We start from the raw sequence: 18,312 nt of genomic DNA, 5'->3' as shown, positions 1-18,312 counted from the left end.
TGCTTGACTCCTAAAAGCAATCAGTTCTACAACAATATCTTTTATAAGGGGGACAGTTCCCCCACACATTCCATTCTAAAATCTCATAAAGAATTTTAAGTATTACATAAAGGTAGCAAGAAAAAGACTGAAAATTTTTCATTTTGTATTATTGCATTGCTATGTAATGGGCATGTAAATATACTGCAGTATTATGTATCTATTTTTAAAATAAAAAACATACACTTCTGATCACTGATCCCAAAATTATCAATTTTGTCTCTGTGTAAATTAGATTATGCTTTTCATGTTATTCATTCATCAATTTAGGAAAAATAACCCACATCACAAAGCTAAGGCTTCAACTGCAGTATCAACTTTGGTGTGACTCAGGGCAGGGGGCAACAAGGAAAGGGGGAGTTATTCCAGAATAGCTCTAGCCCTTAAATTCTCTTTAGATACCAAAACAGTGATAGTGAAAAGCACATTTTAGGAAGCACAGATAAAGAGTGAAAAAGAACATTATCTTATAATAGCTATGAGCTGTATTAGAACAGAACTAAAAACCAGCATACATTTGTGCTGACCATCCAAGACCATTCAAAAATCAACTTACTCCAGGCTAAAGGAAACTGCTCTCTTATAAAATATGGAACTTAAAAAAATTGTTTTGCAAATATGTCTGCTATATGCAATTATCATGGGAAGACTGGAAAAATTGGTTTTCACTGCCCTATCTGCCAGTCTTTTTTTTTGGAGACTTGCTTTGCTTACCCTGGAACATGTGAGGCAGATATGCCTGCTGTGCCTGTTAGCTCAGACCTTCTGCTGGTGCTTTTACTTTATTTCTAATGTGCTTGTCAGCAGTGTAAGTCCTTAACGACATGCAAGGCATATTTTAAAACATTCCTAACCATACAACTAAACCATTAAATTTCATTACATAAAAGCACAGGTTTAAAATCACAGACTCTTCTTTTACTATTCCCCAATATAATCTGCTGACAGAAGTGTAATTCATATAATACACTATATATCACACTTTGACACAGATAACAATGGTCACTAGTGAAAGGGGGCCCTATTGAACCTTTCAAGGGGACATACTAATTAAATAATAAATTCTTTCCTGCGCATTGAGAATGGCCTTAATCTGCTAAAAATATCTGAGACACACCTATTAGAACAATTTGCCTAAAATATCAAAATGCTACTTTTCATTGAAAACACAAGCTAGGACCGATGTCTGCTTAACCTTTATTAAAAAAGATTGTCTTTTTGAGTCAAGACAAGAATTATGTTAATGTCCAGCATTAAACTTGACAGTTTGGTGAGATGCAAAACCCTGACAGTTCTTCATGTCCAAAGGAAACAGAATAATTTTAGCATTAGCATATTATTAGTATATTAAATTGAGCTTGCATGCTTTAATTATATCAGACAGGTTTTGCTTCTCTCTTTTTACACTTCTGAAGAGAAAAGGAAAGGAAAAAAGAAATCCAAAAGCTATCAGATAAATGAGTGATAGAGAGGAAAGAATACACAGACAAGCTACTAATTATTCTACAGGATATACTTCCTGGATTCGGGTTCCTACTTCACCCTCTTCACTAGGCTATCTGAGCATCTCCTAGTAGTGCAGCAGGTGATGTGACCAACATCCATCATATGAGAACAATACTGGCACCGGGTCTTTAGGGAATTAGTGATACATATCTTAAGTGGGATATAAGTTGGATTTTTCTAAGAGTAGGGAGAAAAAATTCTTCTGCTGAAACACTTGGAACTTGCCAAAAAATTTCCTCAGATACACCAGAAAAGTTTCTGTACTCTTAAATTCTTACTTCATTACCAGCAATGCCATTAAAGAACTAAAACATGATGCTGAATTAAGATAGGATACTTAGTGGACATAACTTTGGTCCTTAAAATAAAGCATACAGTGAAACATTAAATATGAACCAGCCATGAGAGAATACTTAACAACTTGCACTTCAGAATCTGGAAGTCATTGTGTGCTGATTGGTTCTGTGCACCATGCAAATATGAAATACTATTTATATTAATGATGCTCATTTGCTTTGAAACAACACTTTGTTTACTTTCATATAACAAAGAGAAACAGATTCTGTACAAGAGACATGAAATACAAATCGATGCATTGAGCCTTCTAAAAATGTGTACAGGCACAGAAGTGCACCCAGAGATGAACACAATGGTCCATCCTGAAATTTAAAAGTTCTGTTGAGATACATTCTAGTGGTGATGGATACATATGTACCTCCAACTGGTTCAACATTTTCTTGATAAGCTTGGTAGGCAAGAAAGGCTTCCTTTGAGCTATTTCTATTTTTTGTTTGTTGAGACAGATACCTTGATCTCATTGCTAGAGACAAGCACTGTTGAGTTGTGTTAATCTGCTGTGTGTTAGCTGAGAATCTCTACTTCCATATTAATAATGACTTGTGTAAAGTAGTTTTACCTTTCAGCATGCTTTTCACAAAACATATAATGAAAACTTTCCATCTTACTGAAAACTACTAGGAGTAGCTTGAAGTAATTTCTCTTTCTACAAGTTTTTTTTTAAACAAACAAAACTATTAAAACATTTAACTTGTATCACTGACAGATAATATTAGTAATTCTGTGGGTTCAATATTTGCATTACTAATTTTATTAACTTCCTTCCAAATAAGGTAGGCAAATCTGTTATTCTGGAATTCAAGGACAGAAACATTTCAAATATATGTAGTTAGAGACCAGGTTCAGGAACTCATTCTGCATCTCCTAGAAGTTTAAAAAATATAAGATGCAAAATTCAAAGGTACCTTGCTTCAAGTATCATTAAAAAGAATCCCTTCAATAAATTGTATTCCAATTACATGACAGAATACTAACTAAAGCATGACAAAAATTGTTAACTGCACACTGCAGATTGCTCTGCCTTCACTACTGCCCAGTAGCAGCTATAGGCAACTGCAGTCAAAATGTCTCAGAAAGGTTTTATTCCTCATGATAAGGAAAATTCAGACAACAGAGCCTTAAGAAAATATTGCCAAACTCTTGCAAGCCTTTTTCAAGCATGGCAGCAATAAAATCACATAATAAGGAGAAGAGAACTTCTGCCTGGGGATCATCCCTTTACCCGTGCTGTTCTGAACCACTCCTTTCTCAGAAAGGACCCAGCTCTACAATCTTTCTAGGGTAGGACCTATTCAAGTCCTTCCTGCCCTTTGTGTACCTGTAAGTATCGTACACAAATACCGAACAGCAAAGAAATTAATAAAAATCGTATCAGGAGATTACAAAACAGCACAGAAAAACTCTAGATGGTGTCTTATAAATATGAACAAGGTATTCTGATACAGTGTTATTTATGGCTGTTTGCACAAAACTCAGTTTCAGTGTTAATTATGGACTATACACAGTAGTACTCTTTCCCCCACCTCAGCCTGCTTCTCATAATAGACACATCTAGAAAATCTCCAGCTTTGCAAGAACTATTTGTACAAAAAAATTCTAGAAGTGCCAGAATTGAAGTAATCTATTTTTGCTGTTTTATTAACTTTCATTTTCACTTTCATTTTATTCACTTATTCATTTAAATAATTATTATTTATATTTGCTATTTTATTTTATAAGATTTTACGGAAGCCAGGTGAGCAAAAAGGACAGAAAAATAGGAAAACATCACTAAGGCCCATGTGTTCTTAAACAGTGTAGACAATAAAGAAGACAGAGTCTGAGCAGTTAGAGATTGATTATAATCAAATTAAAACAGTAGAAGGACAAACTTCAAAATATAACCTAACAAAGGTGAAAACCTTCAGGTTTTGTTCTTTCTACCTTTGTGAATAAAATTAATACTGTATTATACAGAAACAAATTGATTAAAAATGAGAGTATGACACACAAGAAATTAAAACAGTACTTAGTAACTTATACACTTATTTCTTATGGTATGTTCACGTCTTCCAGCTGTAAGGGCTTATCTGACATATGGCTCTGTGTACTAAATTAGTCACAAGAACTCCAAGGCTCCAACTAAACTATAAGGAATACAGATTATATACTATTAGCAAGTCTGAACACTATGCTCAGCTAAGAACAACTACATTGGCAAGGAGATATTCAGACTAAGGAAACAAGATGTGAGAAGTAGCAGCTTCTCAAAAAAAAAAAAAAACAAACAACAAAGTAAACAAACCCAAAGCCCAACAAAAGAACAAAAACAAACAAACAAACAAAAAAACCAGTAGAAGACAGTTTTAGAGGAGACTAAGCATGTAACAGGGAGTATTTCCAGTTATTCATTATTTTGAAGCCCCAATTCAGAACTGTGAAATCTTTCTAAGATTAGCTTTGCACTTTGCCTCATTTATTTATTTGCCTCATTCATTTATTTGCCTCATTTATTTGCCTAATATTTCTAAATAAACAGAAGAGACTAAAAATTAACCAATGACACTTTTATATGTCTGTATTAACAGCTCCTCCCCTCTCAAAGTATTTACCTCTAAGGATTTAAATAGAGCATTAGAGATTCCTTGCATTCAGTAAACACTGAAAAAGCTCACAGAAATCAAAACTGACTAAAGTTCATTGTGCATTTGAATTTAGAATATATGTGATCCTCATGCCTCCGTGACCAATGAATCCTATCTATCCTAATGTTTTGTAGGAGTCTGAGATGGCGCCTTTTGAATTTGATTTTGTGTAAAAATACACACCAAATCTGATTTCTGCTACATTAAGGAGTCCTCTGGTAAAATATATGATGCATGGAATGAAATAAGCTGTAGTCCTAGAATGAGTCTTTAAGCTTACTTCCTTTAGTACTTGACCACTAATATTAAAGACTACTGGATCAAACTACAGTTTTAATTGGATATATAGGACATGATACAGTGGTATAGTTAAACTGCAAGTTAGATGCTAAAATATAGCATTGATTTGTATTCTTTTACTGGAAATATTTGTAATATGAAACTAGGATACAATCAACTCTTTTTTAATACATGTTCCATACAGAGGAAAGCTACTGCTGTCAACAGGTTATGCCCAAAGTACATTCTTCAAATAAATGTTAGATTAATTTGGTTTGCTGTTTCTCAGTCTAAAATGAGATTACAGATTAATCTAATTCACATTAACAGTAATGAAATGTTGATTATACAATTCTTACACTGCTTATTGCTAATGTACACATGCAAAACTGGCCTGCCATATATTTTTTTAAATTGATCTCATGGCTAATAATTTAATGAATTGTTATGCATAGGAACTTGCCCAAGAGCACAAAATATGAGTTCCACCTAAAAACTTTGTTTTATTGGATGAAATGTTTGCACTAATAAGAAGATCAGACTGGATAGAGAAAAGAAATTTCATTTTGGAGATAATTTACTGATTCTGTTGGAATTTTCTGTACATTTAGTATCTCACCAGAACACAAGCAATATAAATTATATGAATGTGTTTATAGTTAAAACGTGTCAATGCACTTACACCCCAAAAAGTTACTTCCCCAGCAGTCAGGAAACAGAAGTTTTCATGAAAATCTTGTGTAACCTTTGCTGGCATCAGTGATCTAAGTGGGCTAATGCTCTAAGTCAGGATTATCTTTTGGGTCTTTGTTCAAATGCAGAGTCAGAATGCATATCTGCACTAATATAAAAAGCCTGTATGTTGTAACAAGATGACAATGTGAAATAATATATCAGAGACAGAACAACCCTTCTCTTTGGCTGCACTTTCTAGACAAAACCTTCAGACAGCAAGCAGGCAAGGAGTTTAATTTGCTATATAAAAAGACAGACACAGAATTATTTTCGAAGAGCTGACATAAAAAAGTCATCTGCAACTGGACAGATTTCTGAGACTCTGACAATGGAAGTGTTTAAAGCCCTGTGCTGCAGGTCACTATTCCTCTCTAGTGAGCAGAGCTGTTATATCCTTCCTTGCATTGATTTACCATTACTGAACGGATTCCTCATCTATACAAAACATATCGTTAGATTCTGGGTAAGTCTTTGACAATTCTTTACACTGGCCTATGGAATTCAATTGACATCATTAATTTCACCCTGGTATTTATCAGCAGAAGCTTTTTTCCTGCATGAACCAATTTATTTAATTGAATAGTTTAAAGGGCTCCAAAACCACATACAAAAGATGAGGTTATAGCTAACAGCTTTCAAATATACTTAAAAGCTTGAATCATTAGCAGTTGCTTGAACTAGGAATTTTTAAATGCAAGCCAGAATTTATTGCAAACCAGTCTTAGTGTTGTGATTTTTCACATTTCATTTTTTTACAAATAGAGCAGGCAGTTAAAATATTATGCTGTAATTAGGAATAAAGCCTGTACTTTGCTGTCCTTCCACTTTTCCAGTTTTTGGAATTCCTGGAACATCATCATGCATCATTATCTCCATTTATTATCTGGGTATTAAGTTCTTAAATACATTTATCCCCACAATTTTCTTAAATGGTAAATAAATCCATTCCTAAAATTTCACAAAAAAATGAATCACACAATTCAAGAAGAACTGGAATGCTGTAATGCTGTTCCAGAGAAGAAATTTTTGGCTCCCTATGCATTAGAAGAAACAGGCATCAAAGGATTGCACATAGGAAATTGTTTCAGTACAGTAGCTATTGGGAGATTGCAGTCCTACACACAAAATGCACCTGGAGGTGAGAAAATCTCATTTCTAGCTCTTAACCATGAAAATATTTGGATATTTCCACAAAAAAAGGAAAAAAAATCTGTAGATGGTTTATTACTGAATGCCCTGAGGATAAGCAATGAATTACCACTGAGAAAGATACAGGTTCAGATCTACTCCAGGAGGGAATATCCAATTTCTTTGTGTCCAATCAGTGAGCTAGGGAATGACAACAGTGGTATTATCCCCACACTTCCTCTGATCAAAGAAGTTCTGCATGTGACTTGGTATGGATTAGGTATGTATGTCATAAGATCAAACACTACAAATGAAAAATGAATGCCAGCATAGTTCCTCTATTCTATGTGGATATAAAAGTAGATGAATAAATTTTCAAGACCTGAAAATCACTGCCTCTGACTCAAATGAGAGTGGAAAACAACACCACACTGACAACCTGTTAAATGGTACTATTAACCTGAGATTATTGCTCAAAAAAAAGGCAAGAAGGGATAAAGTCCAATATACTCTTTCAGAATTATGATGAATGTCAAAAAAATTAGGGAAAACCTAAGCTTCTTTGAAGAACTGAAGAAAATCTTGCAGAAATCAATAGTAAGATTGCTATCAATATGTTTGGAACAGATCCAAAATTATTATCTCTGACATTAACATAAAGAAATTGCAGCTGTTTGCATTTATAATTCCTTTTAGCAACAATGGAAGAATGTACTAGGATGGAACAGAGTTAACCCCTTTCTCTGGAATATGCACAATTTGGGCTTTTAAAATTCCTTATCTTGATTTCTGGAAAAATATGAGCTTGGTGACTTGGGTTTTTTCTTTTGGTTTTTTTGTGGTTTTTGTTTATTTGGAGTTTTTTACTCAAATAAGCAATTCTATCTGTATGGAACCACAGAAAAATATGGCATTTTAAATTATTCATCAAGTGAAGCTGTTGTCTACATTTGATCACCCTTAACCCAGACGTAAGGATGCAGGAGCTTCAAAGGAATAAGTATCTTTCTGGGGAAAAAAAAAAGTCCCAATTATATAATGTAATATAAACTTCAAAGATTAAAATTGAATTGAAATATTAAAACTTCTAAAAGTTTGCATTTTGAAAAAAAACCACCTATTCACTTCAGTGGAAATTTGTTGAGTTAAATAAGATTAAACATATCTAGATCTAACCTATTAATTCTGAGTAAAGATAAATGCAATACAATGCAACGATGATGGCAGCCAAGATTCAAATTCTTTTACTTTGGATCAGAGGGCACAAAGCCAGTCTTGAACTATAATTTAAAAACCCAAAGCAATATTTAACCTTTACCTTAATATTGCACAATATGCCAACTAATGTACAGCCTATAAATACAGATTATTTAATACAATATGACATACCTATCAAACAAACTACTAAATCCAGACATAATTACTTGTCTTATCAATTACACTGGTCATGGGTGCATGCATTTTTAATAATTTCTGCTTGTCATTACAAGACACAAATAGTTATACTCTTTTACATATCAGAAATAAAAAAAAAAATTGTTCAATTCCCTATGAACGCATCATGTTCTACAATACATATGACAAAACCCTACAAGCCAAAACAAGAATACTTCTGCTATTTACATACTGTGATAAATAATGCAACAAATAAGTGGAAATGAGAACAAAAATAAATCTAATATAATATTACATACAGTGCAAACTCCCTTTTCCAATCATTCTGTATGTTTTCTGCCTCTTTCAGACTACATTAAACTCTAAATATGCAAAAACATCGACTCTTTACAGCATGTATTCATGCAGTTCAGATCATGGAGTATGAAAATGTCATAGCCAGTATAAATGCTTATACATATTTTTCTCCTAGCAATTTTCTAGTTGTTTTTTGAATAATCATCAAATAATTAGGTTAGGAACAAAATAACAGTAAAAACTATCTCTTACTAGACATACAAAAAATCCCCCTCTCAGAGGGTGGAATTCCCTGGAATTCATAACTTGAGACTTAATTAGAATTAAACAACAATTTATTACTAGAATCATACCAGCACTTTTTATATAACAGAAATGTTCTTTTCATGTACTACAGTAAGTTTTGAAATAAACCCAAAGATCTAAACACATCTGGAGTTTGGAGATGCCTGCATTTGCAACTTTCAGTTAGTTCCATCTTAGCTGTAAATCTCAGTCAAAATATTTCATTGAAATACATTCTGAAAATTCAGGAAATTGGAAATTAAGTCCAATGTACTTTACAGATGGGGCTGCTTTAGTTACAATGCAACTTGAGGCCCACCACATAAACAAAATTATTAGAAACAATATTCAATGTAAGCAAAGTATAAACTCATATATGACAATCACTGAAAGTGTTTTGCATTTCAAAATTATAGAGACACCTCTTTGTATTGTGGCCTGAAGCAAGTATCACTGATCATTTTTAGTATGCTGGAACAAGGATATTGGTAACAAATTTTCATGACAGACATACACACTCAATGAGATAATAAATTAGTTTCCCAAGTGAAGGCTCACTAATAAGATTGGATCTAAAATTTAGGTCACTTAATTTTAAGACTCAGCTAATGGGCTAAAAAAAAAAAAAAAAGTATAACTTCATAACATAAATTCAGGTTCAATCTTTTTTCACCATAAACATTAGCACCATTGTAAAGTTGCAAAGAGTAAGCTTCTTGTAAAATTAAATTATCTAATTGTAAAATGCATTTGATATCTCCTTGCATGGAGGTTATTTCTAAAAGAAAAATAAAATATTCTGTATTACATTATGAAGTTATAAAATTTAAGCAATTAATTTTTAGTGCTGTGTAAGGTCTGATGTCACTGGAAAGATAAATTTGTAAAACTTCTTTCCAATATGATTTATTGAATCTATTTCAAATACATTTTAAATTTTATTTGCAAATACCAGACCTATTATAAAATCAAAGAAACTTTACCTTTTCTTCTTTAGTATTCAGAGGTGATGAGAGAGTGTGAAAGTCATTTAAATCCTTGACAATCATATGAGAAAACTCCTAGCCTGATAAAGTTAGAAATAGGCCATTTGGCTTGTCTCACACTCAAGTAAAGTATTGTAAACTCATACTCCCAGCTTGTTCTGATTTCTAGAGGAAGTTCTTTTAAAATAATATACCAACAAATTTTTTACTTACAGGAAAAAAAAAATTCTGAGAGGGACGCTTTACAAGATTGTGTAGTGATGAAACAAGGGGTAATGTATTTAAAGTGAAAGAGGATAAATTTAGATTAAACATGAGGAAGAAATTCTTTATTGTAAAGGTGGTGAGGCCCTGGAGCAGGTTGCCTGAAGTTGTGGATGGCCCATTCTTGGGAGTGTTCAAGGCCTGGATGAAGCTTTAAGCATCCTGGTCAAGTGGAAGGTGTCCCTGCCCATGGCAGGCAGTTGGAACTGGATGTTTTCTAAGGTCCTTTCCAACCCAAACCACTCTATAATTTTTAATATATTGCAAATCCCTCTCCTGAGTCTTCGGCAGTGCCCAAAACTTACCATTTCCGTTCTCTACTATGGCAAATGGCTCTCTGCAAATTGCTGTCTTTCTCAAGGGATTAAAAGTCCTTTGAACTTCTGCCAGCAGCACTGCTTGCATTGCCTCAACAATCTGTCATAAATGCAAATTATTATTGGATGATATCAGTATCTCAATTATTTATCAAAATATTTGACAATTTTAACGAACTTGCACAAAATCTGGAGACTGTCCTGGTGAATGTCATTAGAAAAATAAGTCTTTCAGGCAGTGATAAACATGTGTCTCCACATACACACTGAGGAAAAAAAGGTTAACTAGATAGCCATAAAATAGTGTAAGTTGTCAGTCAGGACTTCTTCCCAATAAACATTCATTTTCATTAATGTCAAATCTAGAAGAAGTCACCTACTGCCTCCTTGATTTCAAGGATAAATGATTACTAACAAAATAGTAAAACACAAGATAACAGCTAATGAGTATCTTCATTTTTTTTTTTACTGATATGTGTAAAAGTGAATGAATAATGAATAATGACCTTGTTGTCTTGGGGTGATTTGATTTTGACTATTTTAGAATTTCTGGCATCCAATACCTCTGATAAAATTAAAGAATGTTTTGTTTTTAGTGGTAATGCTTTATTCCTCTAGCTCAAACATAACACTCCCAAATTTTTTATCTAATGCAGAGAGAAATATCATTCTTCAAACCCCTCTTATGGAAAAGAAACATGTCCTGGAGTTGTGAGCAGCCTGTAAAAGGCACTTGCAGTAGCTGATGCACCTCATGTGGGCATTAGGAAAGTGAAGTATGGAGACTGACAGAGTTAATACTTTCCTTCTCTTTAGCAAAAGGGTGCCATAAGAACTAAGGGCATTTAAAGATGTAAAGACACTTATAAAACACATGAAGATCTCAGACAAAAGACCCCAAACCTTTCTAAGTCTTAGTCTAAATTTCAGCATGGTGTACCTCCTCTGCATTTGGTATTTCCTTTAGAAAAGGAATACAATTTTTCCTATTTGGGAAGGTATTCATTCTCAAGTACAAGAAGTTTCCTGAAAAACAGAATAAATCTAAGGTTCAACTTCAACTTAAATATGAATTTAAGTGGAATACAAAAACTTGACATTTAATATATGTTATTATAAACATTTTAAGCTTATACATGATTTATATGATAAAAAAGCTATTAAAATTATATAAGTTCCATATGGCTAAAAGTTGATGTACAGTATCCTTCAAACTGCCTGGAAGACAGAACATTTCAACTCACTAATCAAGTACTTGCCCTCAAAAATATCTCTAAATGACCTTGTAAATTCAAATCATTGAGTGGAACAAAGGCTGTGGGTGTCCTTTGTGACAAAATCCTTTATTGTAGACAAATATACCAAAGTCAGGTCCACAATGTAAAAGTTCACTGCAAGTGAACTCAGCCCTATGTGATTCAAATAGCACAAACCTTCATCTTGTTGTAATATAACTTTATTTTACAGGGGACACCAAAGGCAGTTCCCAGTTCCTCAAGTCTATACAGCCCTGAGCTTTGGGGATTACAGATCCTGACTTTGCAGCAGACTCTTACAATATATCTACAATAATTAAGCAAGAGAAAGAAACACGGACACATTTTCATTGTCCTGGGGAAATTTTTGACAAAACAATTCTTACAGAGGTACACAAAAGAGGTCTGCTAAGAACCTGTCACTTTTAAGAACCTGTCACAGATGCTCTTTACTTGTATCACTGCTGTGCATGCCAGGCAGCATTTGTAATAACTTCCTCTAACATCTTAAAGCAAAAAACTGCAACAAATGGCACAACATGATGTTATTGCAGAGGCACCTGTAGATGTCTCTGCGTTTTACTTTACTGTGTCTGTATCTGTAATTCCACAGTGCTTGGTGTGGTTTCATATTTAGTTTTGTCTTCTCGTGGAATCTTACTCCAAAATTCATATACCTCATCTAGCCTTTTCACCAAGTTTTATGATCTCCAGTAGTTTTTCCTGTTTCTAATGTAACAAATCTACATGAGCACCTTTCATTTTCTCTGATAATTTCCACTTTATCTTTAGTGTCCTTCTAGATATAAATTAGCTACGTTATTGGCTATATATGCTTTAAATTTTTTTCCCTATAATTGTAATTGCTGTTGAAAATACAATGTGTTTTTCAGTTTCGATTCTTAAAAGTGACAAATTACGCTGCTTCTTTGACTGAGGAAGTATAAATAGCATATGCTGACCTATAAATACTGATATATTAAAAGTGAAAGGTAATTGTCTGACTCTGAAGTATCAATAATACAGAATAATTCAAAAAGAAAAGTGAACGAAAGTTAAGTTGTACTGTTACATCCATACTAAGTTATCCTGGATTTCCTTTCTACACATTATCATTTCTTCCAAGGATTACTATTCTTTCTGATGAGTTGGTTTAAGGAGAGAAGTCAATAGATATCACTCCTGGTTATTGCTCAGACCATAACCTCTACAGGTCTGAGCAGAAACTGCCTCCCAGGTGCCTCCGTAACACAGTCACATCATGGGGAAAAATACTCATCAAAACATCAACTTGAATGATCCAGTCTGCTTCGCTCAAATTCTGCACAGTAATTATCAGGACAGTTGTCTAGATACTTCCACTGAACTATATTTTTCCTTCATATACCAATCTGGAAACATGAACACACAAGTCATTTCTGGGTAGGATGGGAATGTGGCAAGGAATGGCTATATTTTATCTGACAGAACAGCAAAACAGATAAAAATGACCTTTCCTTTCAAATCATCTGGGAAAAAGAAAATACTTAAAAAATATGTTAAAAACATAAATTTCTAAAATCTTATTTAGAAAATTATGTCCCTACAGCCTTCAACTTCAACAAGTCAGTAGACCCCTTGATAAAAAATTTGCAGCAGTTTCTTTCAGTTTCTTTGTTTGCACAGAATCTGTTACAGCGCTGTAAAGGAGATGAGGAACCAGTAATTGGTAATTCCTTTGGGTCAGGTCATGTTTGAGAGTCAGTATCCATCACGGAAGACCACAACAGAAAAAGTTTTAAAAACAGCCTAAATAGAGATGTTTTTGCTAAATGTACATGAGTACTTAATCAGGCTGCTCAGGATTAATAAATTGGGCATTAAACTGTGAATGCATAAATAAAGTTTTAACAAAACAATCTTACTTTCAACAAAAACCTATAATTTCATATAAACTACTGGTAACTAGATTTCATACCTACTGCCAACATATTTTTTTTTTTGAATCTTAGAAGTTTTATGGCATTTAGTGGGCAAGCAACCCAGAATCTGTGCTAAGTGGGTTATCAAAACTTAGTGCAGCTACAATGCTGTACCTGAATAATGTTAAAATTTGAGAAGCATTGAGAGCATGTTATTTGCAGTACTTGACAATTTCAGTGTCTTAATTTAAGGTCTTTTCAGGTAAAAAAGTGTGAGGCAGTTGATTCCATACCTTATCTTTCAGCAAACTAACCTCCTGTGCTAGATGAGACCAGTATCATTGTATACACTGATCAGTAGCTAAATACACTCAAAAATATAAATACCTAGATCTCACATAATCAATTATGCTACAAACACAGCTTCATAAATATATGAACTACTCTCTGAAGAGTTTCAGTGGCTGACCAGGTCAGCAAGAGATTTTACGCATTCCACATGAAAACTCCAGTTATTGAGGTTTAAAAGGAAAAAAAATATTACTGTAAGAGGAGAAAGGGGAGAGAAAAAGAATTCAGAAATAATATGGAAGATGTGCAGACAGTGGGAATATAATAAAAAACTGATAAGCTCAAGATGAAATGCTGGAATCAATTGAATGTGAATATTTGCAGAAACTATTTCTGTCTAACAGAACAGGGGACTATTACTGGAGCACCCCTGCAAAACTCAGCTCTGGAAAATATTCTTTGCATTTGAAGTAGCAGAAAGTTGTACTCAATTTCAGAAGTAATATTATAAACTAGATTTGTAACAGGTATTTCCCCTTTCTGGAGTAAAATCCATTGTGGTCAGCATATAATATCTTGAGTTTTGTATCCCTAAATATTAACTCATTCAAACAACAACACAACTTTATTTAGATGCATATTTCCAAAATGAAAAATGGTCTCTAGATTTCACTGCTTAGATTGTTTCCCTGCTGTAACTCTCAAAAAGTTTTTTATCTCTCTAGACTTCAAATTCTTCCCTAATAATAAGAATGAGCATCATCTGACCTGAAGAACCCATAATTACATGGCTTTCAAGTTATTCTTAAAGACTGTTGTAATAATTAAAGACTTGGAATTTTTGTCCTTCACTAAGGCATTTTCAGTTTCTTCTAACAATACACTAACATAGGACACTGCCCTTATTTTTGTCTTTTGTTTCATGGAGCCAAAAATGGCATTTTTGGTGCAAGTTACAAGTGGTCGTTAGAGAAAAAATAACTAATTTCTTAAATAAATGCTATGAACAAGAGCACTTAGATGAAAAATTAGTAGGAGAGCTACTTTGTCACATCTAAACATTTACTTCAAGGCATACTTCATACTGTAATACTAATCTGCTTTCCACAGACCCGAATGGCATGACTTATGTAACAGTTTCCCCGTAAATTATAACTATTAGGTCACATTACTGATTCCAAATACTAAATTACAGCAAATGGCACTTAAGAACTACATTGCTACAACTGACACAGGCTATTTCCTACCTTTACAGATTGGTCATTCCAACAACAAATGAGTTTCAGCAATGCAATGCTCCCAAAGTCTGGGGAATGATATCTACTCTTACCTGAAAAACACATAGATAGTTTATGAACTGACAATATATACAGAAGCACACAAACATAAAAATATTTTAACATTTTAAAATTTTCAGCAATGTACCTGAAAAGGTCTGAAAAAATGTAATTTCTTAGAATATGGTCTCACCCAATAAAATAAGCACAAGGTTTTCAGACAATCTATTGCTTTAACATTTATTCTTATCCTAAATTAAATTAGTGTTGGATTTTTTGGGTTTTTTTCTGTTTTTTTGTTAGGTTGGTTTTTTTAAACAGAGAACCAATATTCCATGGAGTACTCTTTCATCACAATTTTCTAAATATATTAAGAACACTTTATGTTTTGCACTATTTAACTATGCATTCCCTGTTCTGCTGTTCAGCCTGTCCTTGATGCTAAAGAACAGGTTGTTCCTAGAATCTCTGAGATCTACAAGTCTCAGACTAGATTTTAATTTGTAAATCTGAACAACTGTATGAACTAGGAGATAATGCATATGAGTTAAATTACCTAAGAATTTTTAGGTCACTCAGTAAATCTATTCTTATGCTCAGGAACATTTTAGTCACTATTTCTATGCATTTCCCCTACTTATTTTCTATTGTCACTCCATCTCTTTTTTCCAATGGACATTTCTGCTGTCACTGCAAGTTACACAGTTGTGGTGCATGTTGGATTCAGTGAAGGAAAGGTAACTACTTTTTGATGGGGATATTAAGGTTTACCTACACAACACAGCATCAAGATTTGATGTAAAAGAATTCATGTTTTCAGTCTAGACATGGCTTATTCTGTAAGAGGAACACTATATTTTTCAGGTAACATGTACTGAAAAACATCCATATTCTGTTTAGATTTTTATTTAAATGTTCTTTGGTTAGTTACATACTGCAAACAAACCAAGGCTGGCTTGCAAAGCCAAGATTGATGCGCAATGGCCTGTGGGACATTAACAGGAACAGATTACTTTATTCTGCCCTGAGCCAGAAGTCTAAAGGCATTATTGAACAGTCAGGATTGGTGCTTGTATTACTAAGGCAACAGTTTGCTTGGAGGGCTGTATATATTATTGGGTGGACACATAATAGTGATGAGGGAGATGGGGGAAGGGGGTGAGGGCAGTGTTTGTCTTATTACATTGCTGTTTTTCTGATTGCTGGGAAGTGTCTTTAGAAACTCAACAAAACATTTTGTCATAACAGGAAAAATATTGTTGATGCCAGTTAACACTTTGTTCACACATTTTTCATGATATTCACAAAAGAAACAGTAATTCAGTTTCTCTGTTCGCAGATTGGACAGCATAAAGAGCAACATTTTTTATCATTACTGAAATTAAATTCTACATTTTAGCAACAAAAAGCATGCAAAACCAGAATACTTAAAAGTTAATACTGCCAATTCACATACTTACTGCTTGGTAATTCTGCATAAAAATTGGGGCATGAAAGTGTTATGGCTTCTACATTTCGCCACTTGTCATGTGCAGATTCTGGTTTCTGTGGGCTTAAAGAATATGAAACTATTAAACAAAACCTGAACACACATACGAGAAATCTTATGTATTAGGGTAGGGTTGGGATTTTTTTACAGTAGGTATTCTGATATCAATTACTATCAACCCCAATTAAGTTTCTCCTCAGAAGCCACTCACATTCTTTTGTCTACAATTTTGTATTGAAACATTCACGAATATACAACACTGAAAAGTCCTATCCAAATGCAGGAACTTAACCCTAATAAACTTGGAGCCAAATGTGAAGCTTTATTTTGCAATGAAGAAACAAATTCATATGTAAAGAACTGAATTAAAATACCATTTTCACAAAATAATTTGTCTGGGTTTTTTTTTCCTAATGCACAGGACAAAAGTTCAAAGGAAATGAAAAGCCTTTTTTTATAGGTTTCTGTTTTTTTTTTTCCACAGTGGTAAATAATTTAGAGTATCATTACAATACTTGGGATTTCAGTGGATGGCTACAATTTAGGAGACTAGCGTGTACATATTGCTCTTTCTGAGTCACTAACTCAGCAACCTATTCCTTGAAACCAAAGGATATGGACGGTGGAGAAAGGAAGTGAAAAGAAAAACACTCAAAACCCTTGCACAATTTAGAACTATTTCTTTTAAATAAATCACAAGAGTGACCTGCAAAAAACTACATTTATATGTCATTTAAAAAATAATGTATTTGCCTTTCAAATTCACTACAATGAGCAGTGAGTTGTAACATTTCAATTGTAACATTTCAAAAGACTTTACAATAACAAACAACTCTGAGAGCCTGCAGCTTGAGAGCTGTAAGATCGAGACACAAATGTTAAAAAGCTGGAGAAAATAAATTTGTTGAAGATCTTTTCTTTACAGCTTCATCCTGTCTCTGTCCCACTTTTATGATCTGACACATTTTGCCCCAGGTTCCTTTATTTTCACAGGCTGTGTCAGTTGCAAAAAACCAACAGCATAACCTGTGCAAGCTGTGAGAGCTGTCCTACTAACTATTTCTGCAAATACTGTGGTGAATTCAAATTCAGTATGTAGGTTTCTTTCCCCTTGAACATACTAGTTTTGGATAATGCAACTGTCCAAAGAGGTTTGGCTGTACACTGTACTTTTTGAAGGAAAACTCACCAAAATAACATTTGTTGAAGGGTTTATATCTTTATGTATCTTAGAGAAAACTTAAAAGTATATAGTGTTGTTCTGGGGGGAAAAAAAACCCAAAACAAATAAAAAGGCATTTTTTTTTCCTTGCAGTAACTTTAATACTTTTAATTTTACAGGATATATTTCCAAAGCCAGGATGTCCATATCTGGGAAAAATGTTTGATTTTGGTATGCTAATTAATTTAAATGTCACATTCTCTTTCCAAAAGAGTGCTATAAAAGGCAAGCATAAAGTATTTTCTGCATGAAAATGAATTCACGTTCAAGCTGGACTCCTGAAACAAGTATTAATATAAGAGTTTGTACTGAATATGGACCAATAGGCAACATGATTAGCAGCAAAAGTAAATGAGAAATGTGCATTTGTCCTGTGGGATGATGCACATGTCTTGAGAGAGGTTGAGTGCCTAAAGCTTTGTGGGAGATGCAGATATTTGCTGCAAGATCAATATTTTCTGTCCCCCCCTTCTTGCCTTGGGGCCATAGCATCACCAACACTGAAGTTAATTGTCCCTAAAAAACTAAATACAGACCAACACTATGTTTGCCAAACAACAAAAAATTTGTGGAAAATATCCATTGCCTGATTAGCATGCTCTATTTGGTTTGGTCAAATAATGTTGAGCATGTTATTTTTCCTTTAATACTGAAAAAGCATTTA

At 33.6% G+C, this 18,312-nt stretch overlaps 1 protein-coding gene across 5 annotated transcripts in view; it reads right to left on the bottom strand.

Annotated features, from left to right (window-relative positions):
* WDR72 (WD repeat domain 72) overlaps positions 1–18,312 on the bottom strand; it is a 209,292-nt gene that overhangs the window by 138,074 nt on the left and 52,906 nt on the right. For all 5 annotated transcript variants that reach the window (XR_014957601.1, XM_085588730.1, XM_085588728.1 and 2 more), the window contains 3 exons: positions 16,398–16,489; positions 14,908–14,990; positions 10,201–10,312 (listed from right to left, as the gene is read on the bottom strand). Coding sequence is in view for 4 of the 5 variants with exons in the window: in XM_085588730.1 (XP_085444856.1) it covers positions 10,201–10,312; positions 14,908–14,990; positions 16,398–16,489 (287 nt within the window). In the remaining variant the exon portion in view is untranslated. The remainder of the gene's footprint in view (positions 1–10,200; positions 10,313–14,907; positions 14,991–16,397; positions 16,490–18,312) is intronic.

This window comes from Lonchura striata, chromosome 10 (assembly GCF_050655825.1).
Source record: "Lonchura striata isolate lonStrDom1 chromosome 10, ASM5065582v1, whole genome shotgun sequence".
In the NCBI taxonomy this organism is placed as follows: domain Eukaryota; kingdom Metazoa; phylum Chordata; class Aves; order Passeriformes; family Estrildidae; genus Lonchura; species Lonchura striata.
The sequence above is the reverse complement of the archived record's forward strand: the minus strand, read 5'-3'. Positions and strand labels throughout refer to the sequence as shown.